The sequence below is a fragment of the Fundulus heteroclitus genome, chromosome 22 (genome assembly GCF_011125445.2).
Source record: "Fundulus heteroclitus isolate FHET01 chromosome 22, MU-UCD_Fhet_4.1, whole genome shotgun sequence".
Taxonomy (NCBI): Eukaryota; Metazoa; Chordata; class Actinopteri; order Cyprinodontiformes; family Fundulidae; genus Fundulus; species Fundulus heteroclitus.
The window spans coordinates 17,355,381-17,375,250 of NC_046382.1; the positions used below are offsets into that span (position 1 = coordinate 17,355,381).

The 19,870-nt window shown below is 41.7% G+C and overlaps 1 protein-coding gene across 1 annotated transcript in view; it reads left to right on the forward strand.

Annotated features, from left to right (window-relative positions):
* Window positions 1-2,343: 2,343 nt before the first annotated feature.
* kcnk12 (potassium channel, subfamily K, member 12) overlaps window positions 2,344-19,870 on the forward strand; it is a 46,336-nt gene continuing 28,809 nt past the window's right edge. Inside the window, exon 1 of the mRNA XM_012859246.2 lies at window positions 2,344-3,374. Within this exon, the coding sequence (XP_012714700.1) occupies window positions 3,035-3,374 (340 nt within the window). The 5' untranslated portion in view covers window positions 2,344-3,034. The remainder of the gene's footprint in view (window positions 3,375-19,870) is intronic.

Sequence of the window (19,870 nt, forward strand, 5' to 3'; positions counted from 1 at the left end):
AACCAGGATCCAGGACCATGGAGATCTAACAAATTGCTGATGAGATCCAAGTATAAGCCTCCTGTCGGGGCCACAGACTCAATTTCTTATTGAAGTCTGCTTCTGTTAAACGTTTCCTTCATTTTCAGGTAAAGATCAGACTTGACAAGGACGGACTGTATAGCTGAGATAATTGTGCTGAGCGTGCCCTTGTTCGGCAGTCAGCCTTTATATTTGTAAGGCAATTAACTAGATTAGAGAGCATAATCAATATTGCCACCCTGTGCAACCCTGCAGCCATCTACCCCTCAGGAAAAGCACGCCTGTCATGGCCCTGTGGCTCTAACATGTTGATTCTGCATTTTCCAGTATGTTTCCATTCCAAGTCTTAATTCAATGTGGTTCGTTTTTGTTTTTTTTTAAAAGCAATATGCTGACAATTTCAGAGGGTTTCTACACCATTTTGCATATTGTATGCCTGTTTCTCCAGACACAAGGCGGTAATTGATTTCTAATTGATCCTTCACCACAAAGCAAACAGAATAAAAGGAAACTTCTAATTTTTTCCTGTCCTTTATATTCATACAATGCTGGACATAATTAACCCATCACTGCAAAAAAAAAAAGAAAAAAAAAAAAGAAAAAGCTATTTGTGGGAAGAGCCAATATGTTGTTCGGATAAAAGCCTTGCCTATTTTCCTCTTACAGTCAGGCACAATTTAAAACAAAATGCACCATAAGATACCCCTCACACCAGCGTGGTTTCTTTAAGAGCGGACAGAGTGGATCATCTGTCATTTTAAATGAACTGAATGATGACAGCATCGGGGTGAGATCACACCCATCTGTCCTTAACCAATTTCTTAATGTCACTGTGTCTAGTGGCCATCGACACACATAATGTGGATCACATTTGTGCCCTCAGGGCCATGTTGTTCATCTTTTTGCGACGGGGTAAAGAAACAGAATCCAGCAAATGCTGTGTTTACTTATTTGCAAAAGTGTTCACACCCCTTAATTATTTTCCATATTTTGTCCCATTAAAACTGCATGCTTGGTACACAATACATTGTTTCCTTAAGGAAAAAAAGATAAACATCTGAAACATTCTGCCCACTTACCACTGAATAAATTCAGGTAAATCCAAATGCCGTCAGAAGTCGCCTCATTAGTCTACCTGTGTCTACTTTAATTTCAGAATAACTTTAGCTGTTCTGTGAAGAGGTTTGTTGGAGAGCATTACAGTACAAGCAGCTTCTTGAAGACCAAATAACACATCAGACAGATTAGAGGTAAATAAGTTTGAAGCATGTTATAAAACAATATTCCAAGCTTTGAACATCTCTAAGAGCACTGTTCAATCCATCACCCACAAGTGGAAAGAGGATATGGCACATCTGGAAATTAGCTGCAAAATTGGTCATCCACCTAAACTGATTGAATAGGCAAGGAATAAAACAGCCAAAATGACTTTTTTTGTAACAGTGAAAAGTAGGAAATAGTTGCCGAAAGAAAGCTTTAAGAAGTTAAGTTTGCAGTGCGAGACACCATCGACACAGAGAAACGTAGTGGCAGCATTACATTGTGGGAATGCTTTTCTTTCACAGGGACTCGTGTAGCGGTCAGAGCTGAAAGGGAGACGGTGCTAATTACAGGATAATCCTGGAAAGAAACCTGTTACAGGCAGTAAAAACTAGGGACTGGGGTGACCATTTTTCCTCCAGGTATTAATATACAGCCAGATCTACAATGGTATGGTTTAGATCAAAGCATATCAATGTGTTAAAATGGACCAGTCAAAGTCCAGACCTAAATCCAATTTAGAACTTGTGGCTAGGCTTCATTTTCACAGACGCTCTGCATCCAATCACACTTAAATTGAGCTTCTTTGCTTGATGTGTTGGTAAGAAATGTCAGTTTCTACATCAGCAAAGCTGGCAGAGATGTCCCTTAAAGGACTTGCAGCTATAAGAGCAGAAAAATGGTTATATAAAGTATTGATTATGACACTACAATTTTCACATAGATTACTTTTGCAAGGTATGCAAGTTTGTTGTTTGCCTTTACTTTAAGATTATTTATTATTACCTCTTTATTAAGGTTTTATTTTCAATCCAGTTTCACTTCTAATATGTGAGATTTACTCAATTTGCATGTATTCAGCAAAAATTCCTCCTCTGATGAATGCCAAATACTGCGCCCTTAGTTAAAACGTTTTTTTTTCTGTTTTTTTTTTCTTTTTGTTTTGTTAATAATGTAGGGTTTACCTCAAGTATTATCCTGCATGTGCACCTAGAGTGTAAAAATTAATTTAATAAAAGCACACCCGGCTGCGCATGGCATAACGTAACAAAGTCTGCCCGGGGAGGGAGATGCATATCGTGCCATCTGAAGACAAGCAGACAAGCGCGGGAATCCTCCTTTTTTTATCTGCCAATAGCACAATTCCCGGTTTACAGTGAAGAGTGATTTCACCAAATGCGCTGTAGTGGGATTCAGCGTGCCACTACAACATGCACACAAAGACTGCAGCTCCGCTCTTCCCAGAACACCAAACCTGAGGATACGGGACTTCAGATCGAGAACGGGATAATCTTTCCGTCGCCCACATCTGTAAGTTGCGCAAATCGGAGCCGATCCCTTTTTATCTTCTGGAAGGACTGGGGATTTTGGTGCAGGGGACTGAAGGATACTGCTGCCAGTTGGTGCACAAAGACGCGCGGCTCCTTGTTGGATTCAATCTGCAGTCCACCTAACACCAACTGCATTGCCATAACCGTGGGATAGAGTGTATGTATTATGAAACTATGCGCCCGGAGATTTTCTGCTGAACTCTTGGCGGATCGTCGCGCTCGTGTCCGCATGTGGAGTGCACACCGCCACTCTTTGAAACAACTACAATGTGGTGCGCAAAGTGAGCGGGGGGAATGTTGCATCCAAGCGCAGCGAGCGACGAGCGGGACCGTGACTTCCAGAGCGTGTCCGCCGACCCGTGAACGCCGCACTCGATGTGGAGCCTGTCGCTGTCCGACGCGCGTGTGGTGCTGAAATTTGGATGATGCCCAGCCAGCGACTGCAGGGCTGCCGCTCCCTGCACCTGAACGAGGACAACGGCCGCTTCGTGCTGCTCGCCGTCCTCATCCTGGTGTACCTGCTGTGCGGCGCTGCGGTCTTCTCGGCCATAGAGAGGCCCTCGGAGCTGCGGGCTCACGGCCGCTGGAACGGGACGCTCCTTAACTTCAGTGAGACCTTCAACATCAGCCTGCAGGAGCTCAACTCTTTCCTGCGGGAGTACGAGGCCGCCATAGCCGCCGGGATTCGGGCTGATGCTCTGAGACCGAGATGGGATTTTACGGGCGCTTTTTATTTTGTTGGAACTGTGGTGTCGACTATAGGTGGGTGATGTTTGCAGCTTTCACTGAATGCATTGACCTTTGAATCCATTTTCGTGCTGTTACAGTGGATAAAAACAAGTCTTCACAGCCCTGATGAAAGACAAGGCTTTATAATGTAAAACGAGAACAAGATTAGTTGTTTCAGAACTTTTTCCAGCTTTTATGTGTCCTGCAGCTCGTAACAAAATCAACTTAGAAACTAAGTGAAAGCTTTTCTTGTGCACAAGTGTGAACTCCTTCTCAAAACAGGAGATCACCACGTTCAAACTCGAGTTACATGAGATTCTCTAAGTAGTGAATACGAGAAGATTAAGATCTTTTAATGTGCTTCTGATTAACCTTAAATGAGGTTAAGTTGGTATAGTGGGACATTTTCTTAGGCACATCTGGCAGCAAATGCTATTGTCCACAGAGAGCATTCAGAGCATAGGAGGGACTTTAGTGTCAAAATGTATCAGTCAGGAAAAGGCACCCAATAATTTTCAAGACAGTTAATCACACAGACAGTCATAAAGAAGAAAAACGGTGCAGCAATGACATGCAAAGTCAAAATCTTTGACTTTAACTGGACCACCCAAAAAAAAAATACTGATAAAAAGAGGAGAAGAACATAGTTTGGGGAGGCTTCCAAGAGTCTAACAGGAATTTCCAGCAAGTATTGACCGTGTAAAAGATTTGATGACAATCTCCAGTTTTCTTTATATGCCTGGGATACAGGGCTATGAGGCAGTTTTCTCTACAAAGAAGGAAGCTTGAGCTTTGTATACATGAGCAAAAACATATTTTAAGCCCCCTAAAGCATGTGAGACGGTGAAACCCTGGTGAAATCCTCTCTGGCCATAACCCCAAAAGACATACTAAGCTCTAAAGTCAAACTCCGCGTTCCCAAAGGAACACTGTATACACATTGACGCATGGTGGTGGCAGCATCACGCTTTGTGGCTGTTTAACTTCAGCTGAAACTGGGGCCATTGTCATGTTCCAAGCACCAGTCGATGTTGTCAAAAAAAACAACAACTTTTAAGCCTCTCCTAGAAAGCTAAAGATAAAGAGGGACTTTATATTATAGGATGCCAACGACCCAAAGCATGCACCCAAATCAGCAAAAGAATGACTATATCCGGAGGAGATTTATGTTTTGGAAGGGCCAGAGCACAGACAGAAGGCAGACCTGGGTGAGATTTAAATTATAAAACGATTAGAGGAAGGTGTGAACAGAAGACATTCTCTCAATCTGACGAACTGGAATAGAAATGCCTTAATTGTCCCACAATAGGGTCATTCGGGCATGACAGCAGCAAACAACAAGTAGACAGAAGACACAGGAGTTACACATAAGATTAATTATTGTGAAAAGCTATATTTAAGGTTAAACTGTAAAGCAAAAGAGAGAAAAGACACTGTGCAATTATTAATAGATAATACAGCATATTAGGATAAATATGAAATGTTCACGTTAAAAAATAAGAAAAACAGCAGTTGATTACAGAACGTTGTAAAAAAAAAAAAGCTAAATTTCCATTAACGTACAAGCAATCCCTGAGAACGAAAAAAGTGTGAAATAGAGACAAGAACCTGTGGGACCATCAGTATGTTTGTAAAGATGGATTGAGTTTGTTGTTAGCAGCAGAGATTATAGAGTCTAGCAGCAGCTGGGATGAAGGATCTGCAGAAACGCTCCTTAGAGCATCTAGGATGCAGCAGTCTGTCACTGAAAAAGCTCTCCAGCTCTGCAGCAGCTCCATGTATGGGGTGGGAGACATTGTCCATCAGTGATGGACCTGTACTGGGTCCAGAGGGCATCCCAGGACAGAGCTGGCCCTCCTCATGAGTTTATCCAGCCGCTTCCTCTCAGCTGCAGATAAGCTGCTGCTCCTACAAACCACAACATACAAGATTGGCTGATGCCACCGCAGAGTTAAAGAAGGTCTTCAGGAGTGCCCCTAGCATTTCAAAAGACCCCTCAGGAGGTAGAGTCTGCTCTGACCCTTCCTCTAAAGAGTATCAGTGTTGTGACTCCAGTCCAGTTTATTGTTCAGGCGAACAACAAGGTACTTATAAGAGTCCACCATCTCCACATCAGTCCCCTGGATGTTAACTGGTATCAATGAGGTGGGTCTGCGTTTGGGAAAGTCCATTTCCAGCTTCTTTGTATTTCCTGCATTTAACCTGAGATGGCCCTGCTGGCACCAGTCTACAAAGCTCTGTATCCTCTGTCTGTACTCTCATCTGTGATGAGGCCGACTACAGCAGAGTCATCAGAGAACCTCTGAAACCTGGTGAGTTGATGGAGAAATCTGCAGTGTAGAGGATGAACATGAACAGAAACGGCTCCAGCACAGTTGCCCGCGGTGCTCCTGTGCCGCAGATCAACCTGTCAGACACACAGCTATGCGTCCTACCAGTATGTTAGGACATGGACTGAAGTTATCCAGTAACCACTACGACAGATGGAGGTCCCACTCCTGACCGCTCCAGCTTGTCCTTCAGAAGTTGTGGTAGAATGGTGCTGAAAGCATCAGAGAAATCAAAGTACACGATCCTCACGGTGCTCCCAGGTCTCTCCAGCTGGGCCAGGTGTAGCAAATACATGATGGCATCATCCACCCCAATGCCAGGCTGGTAGGTGAACTGCAGTAGATCCAATGAAGACTCACCAGGGGGCGAAGATGGTTGAGGGCCAGCCTCTCGGGGGACTTCATCAGCTCTGATGTTAGTGCTGCCGGCATTTGTGCAATTAAAGCACTTTTTGTGGAAGAATAGTGGACAAATATTGCCAGATCTGGAAGTGCAATGCTTACTGCTACCTAAACAAACAGAGGGCTGGATTACGTTCTAATGGTGCTAAAACAAAAGACAGGTTTAAAGCCGTACACGTGTGCAATCACATCATTTTCAGTTTTTATTCTATTCTTTCCTCTTAAAAGACCTTAAAATGGTGTTCAGCTGTACAACTACAGGGTACTATAAAGATGGAAAAACCTCTGAAATTATTTATCTTGATCTCCTCTTGTACAAAGAGACATGCCATTTTATCAGATATGTTTAAATGTTTTATGTCCACTGTGCTGTTCTTCTTTGGAAAACTTAGAGTTTAACGTCTCAAAGCTTAAAATGAAGCGAGAGGGAAAAGAAACACACAGTAATCATGTTTGCACTGCGATGACTGTAACAACGAAGTCATTTTGGGCCAGATGGGTTTTGGAGCCACATGTCTTTCCAAATGGTTCAATAATCATATCGTTACTTTCAGTCTGCATGTCCCAGGGACTGCAGAAGCCTCTCTCTTTCCACTGGCTCATTTTTATGTTATTTCACTTTCCACTTTTCTGTTGGTCATGTTTTAAATGTTTGGCTCTGACGGACTTTGGAATCAGGGGCAACATCTGACTTGTTTGCCATTTGGAGCCGCTCACTCGTCGCTGGCTATAGGACAGCACCCATGGGTGCAGCCTCTCTCCTTTTGCCACATTTCTCATCAAACTAACAGGAATGTCAATGAGAAGCCCCTTCTACTCTCCTCCCCCCGTTTAACATTTACACATGCAATAGGTCAGAAAAGAGCAAGTGTACCTCCCAGGGCAACCCGAGGGCCAACGGTGCAATGCTCTGCATGCCTGATAGCTCTGACACCCATTTCCTACCCACCCACAACAACCTCAAGCAGATCCAGTCCATACAAAAAGTACTTATATTCTTTTTTCCCTGCATTTGTTATGTTATGTAAACTTCAAAATATTCATTGATAGACCAACACAAAGGAGCTTATTGTTGTGATGTGCAAGAAAAAGTGCCATTTATCCAGCACTTTGTACTCAGATACCCCTAAATGAAGCAATGGAAACCAGCTCCCTTTAAATGCAGACACAGAGTGGAGTTTGTTGCGGATATCTAAAACCCTGAACATAGCATTGCCACTGTGGAAAATGGTAGTAAGTAGCAGCCTCATGCCGTGGGGATGCTTTTCTGCAGCAGGGACAGGAGAAGTAAAGTTTATAGGAAGATGGATGGTGCTGAATAAAGTGCATGCGTGTCTATATTTAGCTCTCCGGAGTCAACATTTGGATAGAACCACTTTTTGATGCAATTACAGTTGCAAGCTTTTAGAAACTCAACTGAAATTAGGAATTAATTGATGGGAATTTGGCGTCATCCATCTTTCCATCAACTCTGACCAGTTTCCCAGTTCGTGCACAGCCATGTCCAGGTGTGCACTTGACAGGTTCTCACCTGAGCTGTGGAGCTCTGCAGCCCCTCTGCAGCCCCTCCAGTCTCTGTGGTCACTCTTGATTGCTTCTCTGTTTATTGCTATTCCTTCCAAGCTCATGCTTAATTGAGCAGCTCCTGAATCACGGGATGTGAGATGTTCACAACGTCGAATATTGGTAAATAAACTAATCCTCCTCTGAACTTCACCACAATTTTATCTCAGACCTGTCTGCAGTGTTCCTTTGTCCTCGTGATGAGCTTTGTGCACTATCGCTCGCTGACAAACCCCTGAGACCAACAGCCTGAATTAAATTGCACACATGTGAGTTCCTCATACAAATTATCTGGCTCGTGAGGCAATTAGTTGCAGTGGATTCACTTCATCATTAAAAAAGGGGAGAGGGGTAACAATTAAAGGGGAGTTAATACAAGTGATGTCGCTACTTAACAGAGATTTAATTGTTAAAGATTTTGAAAACCACATACAGCATCGTTTCACCGCACAAATATCCAGTACTTAGTGTTGGTTAATCGCGCACAATACTAATAACAGACATTTGTTTTTGATTGTGGTTGTAACGTGACCGAAGGTGAAAAAGTTCAAGGTGTATGAATACTTGTGCAAAGCATTTTAGAGAGAGAGAGTGAAAATGAATGGACAAAAGCCCTCCAGGTTATAATTAAAGCTGACAGCAGCGCCATCTCTGACCTTGCCCTAAACGTATAAACACAAACATATGTACATATATATATATATATATATATATATATACATATATATATATATATATATATATATATATATATGTATATATATATATGCCACATGATGGTCTACCCCTGGCTACTACTTTTAATTGAAAGCTGCTGTGAGACAGGATGTGACGGGAAACTGATGGCCATGTATGCTATGATTGCTCAGGGAAAATTGGATTCACATAGGCAGAACTGTCACAACTTTATTTACTGTAGACCTGTCAGGAGAGCTTTATTGGCCCTCCCACCTTCCGCTCTTAGATACACAAATGCACTCATAGGGAGCTCTCAGGGCGACCGCGCACTCAGCCGCAGCAGCTGTGTTTGCCTACAAGTCTGTGGCAGGTTGTCCTCCTTTGTAGTCTAGTTGTCATGCAGCATCACTGTCTTCCCCGACAGGCAGATTATCCAAACTGACTCAGCTGCGTGGATAAAGGAGGGAGTAAAAGTGAGAAGTAAAGATTCCCCCGTTTCTCCGGCAGTTTCTAGTTTTGATCCCCTCCACCAGCTTAGTCCACTGGTCTTAGTATGCCTGTCCTTTGGCATGCTTGGGAGCTGCTGATATGAAAGGGATCTGAGGACCTCCCCACATCACTCTTTATCAGAGCGGCATTCCCCCTGCACGCTCTGGATGCTCCTCCCAATCACTTCCTGTCTCCGACTCAACTGTGGAAGAGGCTTCAAATCAGCAGTGACTCTTTGCTCCCCTTGATGTGCCTCCATGGTATCACTTTGAAAGATAAAAGCACATGATGCGGCTGTTTACCAGAGGTTTGTGCGCAGGATCACTGACTATCGATGCGTCCGGTGATGTGTTGATTCAGAGATGCGGGAAAGACGTGCCTACAAAAAAAAATGTTGCTGCAGCTTTCTCGCTCAAATGGGGTCTAAACAACTGCAACGTGCAGGAAGCTGTTTGCTGACTTTGGGAAATCAGCAACGAAAATAAGTGCCGCTCCATGCCCTTTCAGTGCATTATAGTAGTTTTCCTCCAGAGATAACTGTTATTTCTTTACTATGTTGAACCCATAGGGGTATAATGTTGCTTTGCAGGCCATATGAGGTATTTTGAAGCTAGAGCTGCGCAACCAGAAAAGGCTTTCGCCACTTTTTGAAATACAGCCCAAAATGTTTTCCACAGCAACCATCATCCTAAGTCATTTCCTCTAACAACCCGCCACGTCCTCTTAACCCCAGAACAGCAACGAGCACTTTGTACCTCTATAGCTACACCCCAAATACCATATCTCATCAAAAATACAACGCATAACAAAACATGGAAAAATTCAAGCGTTTTCTTTTCTTTCCAGGTTGACACATTCTCATCGAATGATAAAAAAAAAAAAAAAACATGTATTGTGGGGTAGATCCCATGAGAAGGCTCTAATATGAATTTAAAGTAGGGAATCATTAATTAAACATTCCTACAGAAAAAAAAGTTTCTGCTCTTCCCTTCTCTGGACATGAGAGCCTTGTCCAGTGAATGCATCATCATTAACCACTGTGAGAGCACCAAACAAAAAGGGGCAAATTGACTGTCACACCATGACGTTTCCATGCCCATGTGAAAGTATCACATGTAGTAGTTGTCTTTGTCCCGTAACAATGCACCTAATAAGGATTTCCTGCAGGGTCCAAGACTATTCCGGCTCCCCTTATGCCTTTACATACAGTCGGTACAGGCACAATCACAGCTGCCATCACCGATATCCTCCTCAGCAAACGGGCTTAAACCGGAGGCAACCGGACATTTGCTCAGTTTTTCTGAAAAAAAGCGTTTTGCTTTTTGCAATGACCCGGATAAATGAGGATGTGCGCAGGAAAATATCCTCCTCATTATCATCACTCAGGTCCAACATGTTGTCGTTATTATCATCCCTGTTTCTACTTCAGTATCTTCATCCCTGTTTTACCTGAACAGAAACTCCCCTATGTCTTCCTGGGACGGGTCTATCGCTGACTTATTTATTTGTATTTCTCAAAGGCTGCTGCTTTATAGTCAGTCGAACAGTATTGAATAGAAGTACAAAAAAAAAGGAAAAAAAATGAAGCATGTTGGATATACTGTATATACCACAAAGGTTTTTTTTTTTTTTGTTTTTTTTACTATAGTTGGCTGTAAGATATAATGACATGACTACAAATTCCCTTGCCCACATAGCCAGTGACTACCAATGTAAACCTCAGGAATGTTTTATTCACTTGCTGGGATGACAGAGTCACCAGGCCTGGGGCTGGATGGTAGTTGTGCATGAAAAGAGGGTCATGAATATATTGAGCCTGAACATCATTATCCTTAATGTAATAAACAAAAAACATCATTGGGTAAAATCTATCTGAAAAAATATTCAACTATCAGTTATTGCTTACAGTCTCTTACGTACGGGGAAAATGACCCTAACTCATGTTAGTGGAAATGACGGTGTTTGAGGTCGGGAAACACACCTATATTCTGTGATGTCGATAAATAGCCTGAAGCTAACAAAGGGCGCATGTCATTGAGAGAGTAGAGTAGTAGAGTAAAAGAAAATCATGTGACACCAGTAGCAGGGGGTCGGCAGCTTTATCGGACCCACGTTGTGCGGATTTGACTCTAAGTTGCAAACATTTCTGGACTTTCAGCCAACAACACTGTTAGTTAGGATTTTACATTAAATTAAATGATTGTTTTATAAAATACCTCTATGTTTCATCCTTGCTTACAACTGTCCAGGTTTTAAAGGGCAAAACACTTGTTGAACGTGAGAAGTTTACACTTAGGGTCCATGAGATCGACATAGAATGATGCATGCTGGTCAAGCCTTTGCATACTCTTTGCATAAAGATTCATTTTGAAAAACTGAGCTTTAAATTTATTGTGAATTCAAACCACGACCAATATTTTCATTAATGCCAAACAGCACTTTAAAAAAAAAACAGCAGCTACCAGCATAAATCTATCTCTATACCTGACTATTTTTGTGAGAAATGCAGGAGTTCATGTACATTGGTTAGTTCCCTGCCACAGACAAACTTTTCCATCCTGATGTTTGGGTTAACCTCCCGGGTCCGGGGGCTGGATACCAATCTGGGTTGCTGGTGCCTGGAACTGGGAGTATAGGGCCTCGGGTCTCTGGGCCCACGGCTGGATTCGCTCTGGCCTAGCTGGCTGCTGGCAGAGCACATGGGCTCGTACACGCAGTTCCCGGGGGCTTCAGTGTTGTGGCTGTTGGGGGGTTTCTTGGGGCTATCCCTGTGTTGGTCCCTCTTCGGTACCTTCGTTCTAGGGGTCCCCTATGGGCATCTGGGGTTCTGGTTCCCCTGGCATTTTTCTTATGGATAAACCTTACATACACAAGCGCACTCTCACAAACACCTACAGGTGCTTACAGATTCACTTTTATACAGAAACCCCCTATTATTGTCTTTAGCTGTCACTTTATACATGTTGTAATAAATAATACTGTATATTCTTCAGTGATGGTATCAAGGTGTTGGTTGTTTGTACCTGTAATACTTTATCGGTTTGTTTTGCTGTTCTTTATATATCTCTTTGCAGGTATAGAAGCAGACTCAGAGGATGTTATATTGCACTCTCCTTTCCTCTCCTCTTTCTCTTTAACATTTTGTCCCTTTTAGCATTTCGTCTCATCTGTTTTTCTCCTTTTCTCCTCTTCTATCTTCCCATTTCTGTGTCCATTTAACATGGAATTGTCCCAGAATAAAATCTAATAAACTTTGTTGCATACATAAAGCAAGTGGAGCGCTATGGCGAATGCAGTAAGGCTCCAAGTTGTCAAAATATAACCTGTTTGGCTCTTTTTGGTATTAAGACAGCACTTAGTAATGCTACATTGTCCGACGGGACACACTAAAAAGACAATGTTTTCATGCATAATAGATGCGTTTCCAGTGGCAGTGAAACAGCCTGAGAGCATGATGCTGCCACCACCATATTTTACAGTTTTCTCAATGTTCTTGGCTCTTTCGAACAACAATTGTGGCCATTGGGTCCAGATATCCCAGTCTTTGTCTCGTCTGTGCTGACTTTGTGCCTCATTGCCCTCACCAATTGTTTTCTGAGAGTGACAGTTTGGGTAACATTGTTGAAACTTGTTAATCGCATGATTTTCCTTAGGACAAGGATTTTAAAAAAACAACTTGGGAATGGATAAAGCAGGGTATTATTAACATTTCAGCTCTACAAGAAAAGTGCAGAGTATTGTGGAAAACCAACAGCTGTAAATCAGTTCTTCTATTTGACCACGCTAGAAGAGTATAACGATTTAATGATCATTTCACAGAACATAAAACATCCATGCTGGTGAGGAGTTTTCAGTAAGAGTTTCATTCGTTGTAGTAGCCTGGCTGACTGAAAGCTTTTAGCTGGAAACTAAGTAAGAAATACTGCTTACAGGAGATTCCCATATTTGTCTGACTGTTGGTTTGGCTAATCATTCCCCAAAGGACCATCAGTGCCTAATGACCTCACTGATCCTCAGATTTTTCCTACAGTACTACAAGCAACATTATTTATTTCTCCAAGTATTTACCATGAGGAGCCAGGCTCCATTTGCAGGCAGTCGTGAAGCAGTAAATAGAATCTTTTTCCACTGAAGGGAAGCTCTGCTGTAATTGTCTGCTTTTCGTGAGTAATTTTTTTTTTTTACATAATTAGTTAATAGTTAGACTAATATCTAACTCTACAGACCTTGAGTTCACTTGATTCGATGTTATTTGGTTGTATATTTACAGTCAAAGTTGGCCTGAGCAGTATTTTTAGACATCTAATGGATTTCAGTCACCACATGTCAATGCCAGAGAAATGGATCCGTCTGTGACTGAGACTCAAATCATCCCATGCTTGAAAAAAATGCATTGTCACAAAGAATGATCAAATGCTGCAAAAAGGGTATTAGAAAGGTTGTCCAAGTCAGGGCTTAACTTCTAACCCAATTAGTTTACACTGAGAAAAAAATGGCTGTGTTGGAGCGGGGGTTATTCTAATAAATGACCTTTGCACAATGCAGAACTTGGCAGAAGTCAATGAGGCTGAAATCCAGACAAGAATCAGGGACAGAGTCAGGATTGGGAGGCGGAAATTTTAGATACTGAGCAAGATTTGCATTCATGTTAGCCAAAGGTTAGCTAAATTTAAAGCCAGGTGACATAGAGGAAGAACCAGAAGAGGACTAAATGTATCACAGTGATGTTTTTATAATGGCAAGCGATGACAAACTGCTGCTGGTAGCAGAAAAAAGTTAATCAGCATGCGTGATACAGTAATAGTACGGCCGGTCACCTTGGACATACTCCGATGTAAATCTGAACATAGATGGGTAAAGCAGGGCAACCTCATCTCCAGATCTGATGCCATATATGATGTTTTAATACAAGGTTTTGCCATTTTGCAGCGATGGCAAACATCTGCAGTATTTATGCTGTATCTGAGTCACTATCAAATATTTCAAGATGCCTAAATAATCAGTTCATGTAGATACAAATTTCATTAAGCACATTTTGCAAAACATTATGTAGTGTCACATATATGAAGTGCATTACTTGCTATACACCCCACCACCCACCTACTCCCAACCACTGCTTGTGTTTCTAGGATGACGGGTGCAGAATTGACCTTTTCCTTATTTTTCCTGTCCCATACTCAGTGATCTTCGAATCATCTTAGGCTGAAGGTTCAATGCTCCATTTGCAGTGTATAAGCAGTACCACAGGGTTAAAGAAGGTTTCATCCAAGTTTATCAGAAAATGAGGCCAGGACCCCCTGCCTTGTTGTGTTAAGTGAATCACCAGTCCCAACCGAGCATCCGAGTTGCACAACATGGAAATAAACTCGTTATCGTCAGGTTGTTGCTATGATATTTCCCTTTATTAATGCACATTTTGTAGCATTGGCACAAAGGTGTGGTGGAGAACAAACACTGTGGCAGTGGGGCTTAGCTGGAGATTAAATGTGTTCTGTAGTAGTCAATGCTGGGATGGTATTTGCTTGATGCGGCTCGTGTTCATTTCCCAACACATGCAGGATAGACGCACCACAGCTCGCTGACGTTTCAAGGAAAAGCACACATGTGTATTCACTGACTGGAAATTCTGTGTTTTTGGCAGTGAGAATTGGCAGCTTCTTTGGCCATAGTCTGTTGCTGAACAATCAGAATGTGCAGGTACACTCTGATGGTTCAGGCTTAGACTGTTGTCCATTCATTCATGTTGCGGCGTTACAAGCTGATGGTAAAGGACTACAGAGACAGTTCAGTCATGGGAGCTTGTAATGGAAGGAAGAAAATATGAACTTTGATTAGTTGATAATTTCTCATAATCCCTGATATTATTATTTTCATTATTATTGTTATAATAAATAACAATAATCATCTTTATTGTCATTGCAAAAGTCCAATGTAAGTCCAATTAAACCAGTCCTCTGTACTGTGCGGCACCCAGGGAGCATTCTGAGACTAAGTGTCTTGCTCAGGGACCCAGAGTAGCATTCGGACCAGGAACCTTGCAGCCTCTACAGGATGCAAGCTCCCTGCTTTCTAACCCCTATGTCTCCACTTGAGTTAATAATGTACAAAACATACAGAAAATTTAATGTTTGATATACCTATACAGTAGGTCTCTAATTATGTTCAGCACAGAAAAGAATGCTACAGAAAATAGATTTTAACCTGCGATGTGAATATACAGGTTATTTATAGAGCCTGCTTTATGGGAGACTTTATGTTGAACGCACTTCTCTCTGGCTTTCAATTAATTGAGACAATTAAGTCTACGGGCTCCAAGAGTTGTTTTGTTTCAGACCAACAGATCACCATGATAAAGACAATGTAGGAGGATGGCAGTATGGTCTCAATAAGGCCTTTTATGGGCTATATCACATGTCAGTAAAACCTCATAAACCTACTCAGTAAACAAAAGTAAAAATCTTCCAAGAAAATGTTCGACCATAGTCGGAAATTTTCCCAGGTGCACGGAACGGAAATGTTTGGCCGTGCGGAGGGGCGTGGAAGCCAAAATGGACCTCGCGGATGCATCATGCATAAACCAGGCTTCAGAAAACAAGGACTGAACTGCACCAGATAAAACAGACGGGTATAAACTCTGAAGGCCATGATGCACAGTGGTCACCCGTTTTCATGACAGAAAGAAGAAAGATGGATTTACAGCTGGAATCCCCGTCATGTCATAGAGCTAAAAGCTCTGGATGCAGCAGCATTTCTTCCTCTTTGCCAAACAGCTGTCCACAGGCTGCGCTGGGGGGAGCACTCAGTAAACGTCTTGATCTCGCTGGCTAGGTAAAGGTCGGCATCTTCAAAGAAACATGGGATCCGATGTAAAGCACCGAAAATAACAAAAGCCTTCTGAAACTGGCTCTCTGGCCTTTTGCAGAAAATAATCTGAGCTGAAGATTCTCCCAGAAGAGAATTACAACACGGTTTTCCTTCTACTGCCCTGAAGACGAAGGCATTTGAAACCATAGGTCTGCACACCTGATGCATGCGCTAGTCCTAGCAGACACTAGACCAAGAGAGGCAGCCATGTCTCCTCTGTTCACTGGACCTGCTGACAGCACCACAAAGTTGACCTGCTGAAAATTTTTACTTAAGCTCTCTATGAACTGCATAGACATCCTTGATATCTACTCACTATTACGTTTTTTTTTTTTAACAATTATGTCAGAGTGTTTGCTGCGGAGCTGCTAAACAAAGTCAAGGACTTCCTGCTTACCAATTTAGTGAGTCCGCCATCTTTATTTTATTATTTTGCTGCGATTTTGTGGTATCAGCTGAAGGTTGTCGGAGCTTCAAGTGGATAAGTGGAAAATGTTTGGTTGTGGGGTGTAGTAACAAACACAATGCATTACATCGTCCCCAGAACGCTCTGCGACCTGAAGGTGGATGAGATGTAAAGTGGTTAATTTGCATTTAAAGAGACCAAAACAAGCACAGGAGTGAAAAGGGGTGAAGTGTGGTTTAATTAACGAGGAATTTAGACATTGCAGTTCCACTTTATATAGACCACAACTGAATGATTTTAATGTGAAAATGAAGGATTTAAAAGCATATATGTACTATTCCAGTATTATAACTCAGAAATTAAGCATTTTGTAAAAGAATTACAGGAATTGGAGAGAAATGTTTGTGTTTATTCTCTATTCGCGCTTCGTCCACACTGCAGGTCTTGATGCTCAGCTCAGATTTTTTTGCTAGAATTGGATTTTTTTCAGGGTGGCTGTTCATATTACTATTAAATGCAACCGCTATCATACTGCTGTTTGAACGGCCCAAGGCTGCAAAGCGACCCGTAAGCGCAGATAACAGAAGGTGACGTCACACAAGTGCTCGTTGTTTATGGAAGTAATGGTGAATGTAATTTTTTTCTAGAACAGTTCAATAAAGTTTTGTTCAAAAAATGCAGAGACCAGCCGTTGTCTCTTCTGGTTATTATTAGAAAGCTGTCGAGCAACGGTTTGATATTAATGTTGCGTTCCATTTGCCTGGAAAATCGAAAATAGGAGCTGGGAAAGTGGTAAACCTGAGCAAAGAGGTTGGCGCCGCCATGTTGGCTCCGACAACAGCCTCAAAAGATTCTCTGACTTTCCAGGGGGAAGGTCCAACTATACCCAAACCAAGAGGAAGTAAAGTAAGAAGCACAGCTAAATAACAATGGTCTTATATGGAGCGCTAAATGCTACTACTGGGTGTGGATGTGTAGTGAGATCCAGGACAGTGACGTAAAAGACAGATTAAATGTGTCATGACTGTTCAGACAGTGGATGCTTTGAAAAATATCTGATACATATCTGAATTAGTACCACATATGAAAGTGGCACAAATCAGATTCTTTTGCGGGTGAAAAGATCGGAATCAGGCCGTTCACACTGCCATGAAAAACTATGTAAACTATGGGTCGCATATGGGCAAAAAGATTTGGGTCACATTTCCCTGCAGCTTGAACGTAGACTAAGATTCTGACAAATAAGCTGTGAAACAAACCATTGAAAACCCAACAAGGTATAGGTGGTGTCAGTCAGTGGAGCTGCAGTTTAATTGTACTTTTTAACAATTTTTCCAAATTACCAAATACTTCTAAACAGTGGCTGTTGAACACCCAGCCACCTTGTATTGTTTTTAGTCCCCTCAGCAGCAGGAAGCATCTTGTGAACACTGCTTTGTACACATGTCAGGAGAGGTAGTGCGTTCGACCGCTGGGCCGTGGTGTGGTAGACACAAGGTCAGTGGTGGGGCCAGCATTTTACAGACCAATCCTCAATTAGCTCTCTCATTTAGCAGAGGTCCACATGATGGGACATGCCCTCTGGCAGAGCCCTTGAAGTGACAGATGCTTGCACAATTTGGTGGGAAATGGGTGAAGCTGTTTTCCAGAAACAAAATAGCCCTGTGTCAAAAAAAGGCCAGAAGGTTTCAGCCAAAATATTTCTGTGCTGTAAAACGTGGTTCATGAGAATGGAGACAGGGACTGATGGTCTGATGTTGGGCTGATGCGTGGCTTGATACAGGGAGATGAAAATATATTCAAACTCCTTGAATGAATAAGATCTTTTGTGACATTACCGTTATACCTCAATTTCAACTGTTGTTTTTATGTAAAATGACCAACCCCAACTTGTGCATTATTATAATGAGATGGAAGTAAAAGATAAAGTTTAAAATGTTTTTAATGGTATTCCATTCATTTGCATTGAGCCCCCATTATTATTGCTATCTCTACATAAAGTCCAGTGCAACCAATTACATTCAGAGATCACCTAAACGTTAAATGAAGTCCAGTCTCCAGTTTCATCCAGGTATTAATTCAGCTGTTAATTAATTCATTAGAAAACACGGGAGAACAATGAGCTTCATAATGACCGAGGAACACAGCGGTTGAAAGCAGGGTCAGGTTATAAAACCATATCCCAAGCTTTCAGCATCTCATAGAGGACTGTAATAATAATAATAATAATAATAATAATAATAATAATAATAATAATAATAATAAATAATAATAATAAGTTGTATTTGTAATGCATCTTGGATTCCTCGTCCAAAAATTGCAAACATGGCACATATGCAAACCTACCAAGACATTTTCATCCATATAAATTCACATGCCAGGAAAGAAGAACATTATTTAGAGAAGCAGGCTTGACAACAGTGGTAACTTTCTGCCTGCAGCCCCCAAAATAAGAGTGCTGGAAACTGGCGACACCCATTTGGCGGGTGGGATTTTTTTCCCTTTTTTTGGGAAAATTATGAAGATAAAGCCAGAAAATTACAAGAATAAAGTAGCATTTTCAGAAGAACTCTTACAAAAACAGTGCAGCTTTCACCCTGTGTTAAAATGAAAAATATTGAGCATCTGGCAAAGTTTAATTTTGATGTCATGGTCACAAATAAGGAAATACAAAATCTTTTTAGCACATCAACAATAAATCATCATGTCCCCCAAGAGGTTTCTCGCAAGCCCCACTTTGGGAACGCCTTCTTTACCGAAATCCAGAGCTGAGGTGGAAGAATCTGTAGAAAGGTCACCTATTAGTAGTGCACTCAATAAATCAGGACTTTGTGGAATAGTGGTATAAAGAAAGCCATTATTGAAAGAAAACCTTAAAATGTTCCACTCAATCTTTGTCACAAGCCAAATATGGGCCACAGCAAGCATTACAGAGTGCCAAACCCTGGTCTTATCAGTACCAAAGGTCCTGACCTTGAGACATGCTGATGACAGTATAATGTTCTAGGGAGGATATTATTCAGGAGAGTTAAGAAAGCTGGTCAGAGTTGATGGGAATATATGGATGGTTGATCATTGTACAAAACCTGCGAGAGGCTGCAAAAGACAGAAAAGATCAGAATGGAGGTTGACAATTCAACAGGACAGGTATATCTACTTCTTAAGTACAGCATGTGCTACCCTACATTGGTGTATCACATAACAATTTGTTGAAGTTAGTGGTTGTAATGTAAAGCCAAAGAATACAACTTTTATGTCATATGATGCTTAATGGGCACCTCTGCCAAAAACTTGATTGAAATGTTTGTCACGAGAACCTGTTTGTGCTTGATGGGAGACCTGGTTTTAGAGATGGAGAGCTTCAGTGGTGGTTGCTTGATTTACAAAACTTTTTTTTTGATCTCTTTGATTTTGGCAGACAGTAAATGTTAAGGAAGCAGACTTTGCAAAAGTAACTCAGGAAAGGACAGGACAGGAGCAGAAAGGAGCCACGATTTGCTAAAGTTAAAAAAAGAAGTAAATAACAAAATAAGCAATACGTCAAACACAACTAAGAGCATCACAAAATCTAGTCTCTAGCATGAATTGATGGGGAACAGCTGGTGGTCAGACTTTTTAAGCACATACTGTCTTAATTTCTTCACTCAGAAGATGTGCAAAGAAACATGAGTACTCCTTAATAAAGCCCAGTTGCAGACATTGGGGAATAAAATGCAGAAAGAGACCCACAAACTTTCAATCAGGATGAGAAATCTTTTTATAAGTGTTTGAACTATTTTTTTCCCCATCGTTCCTCT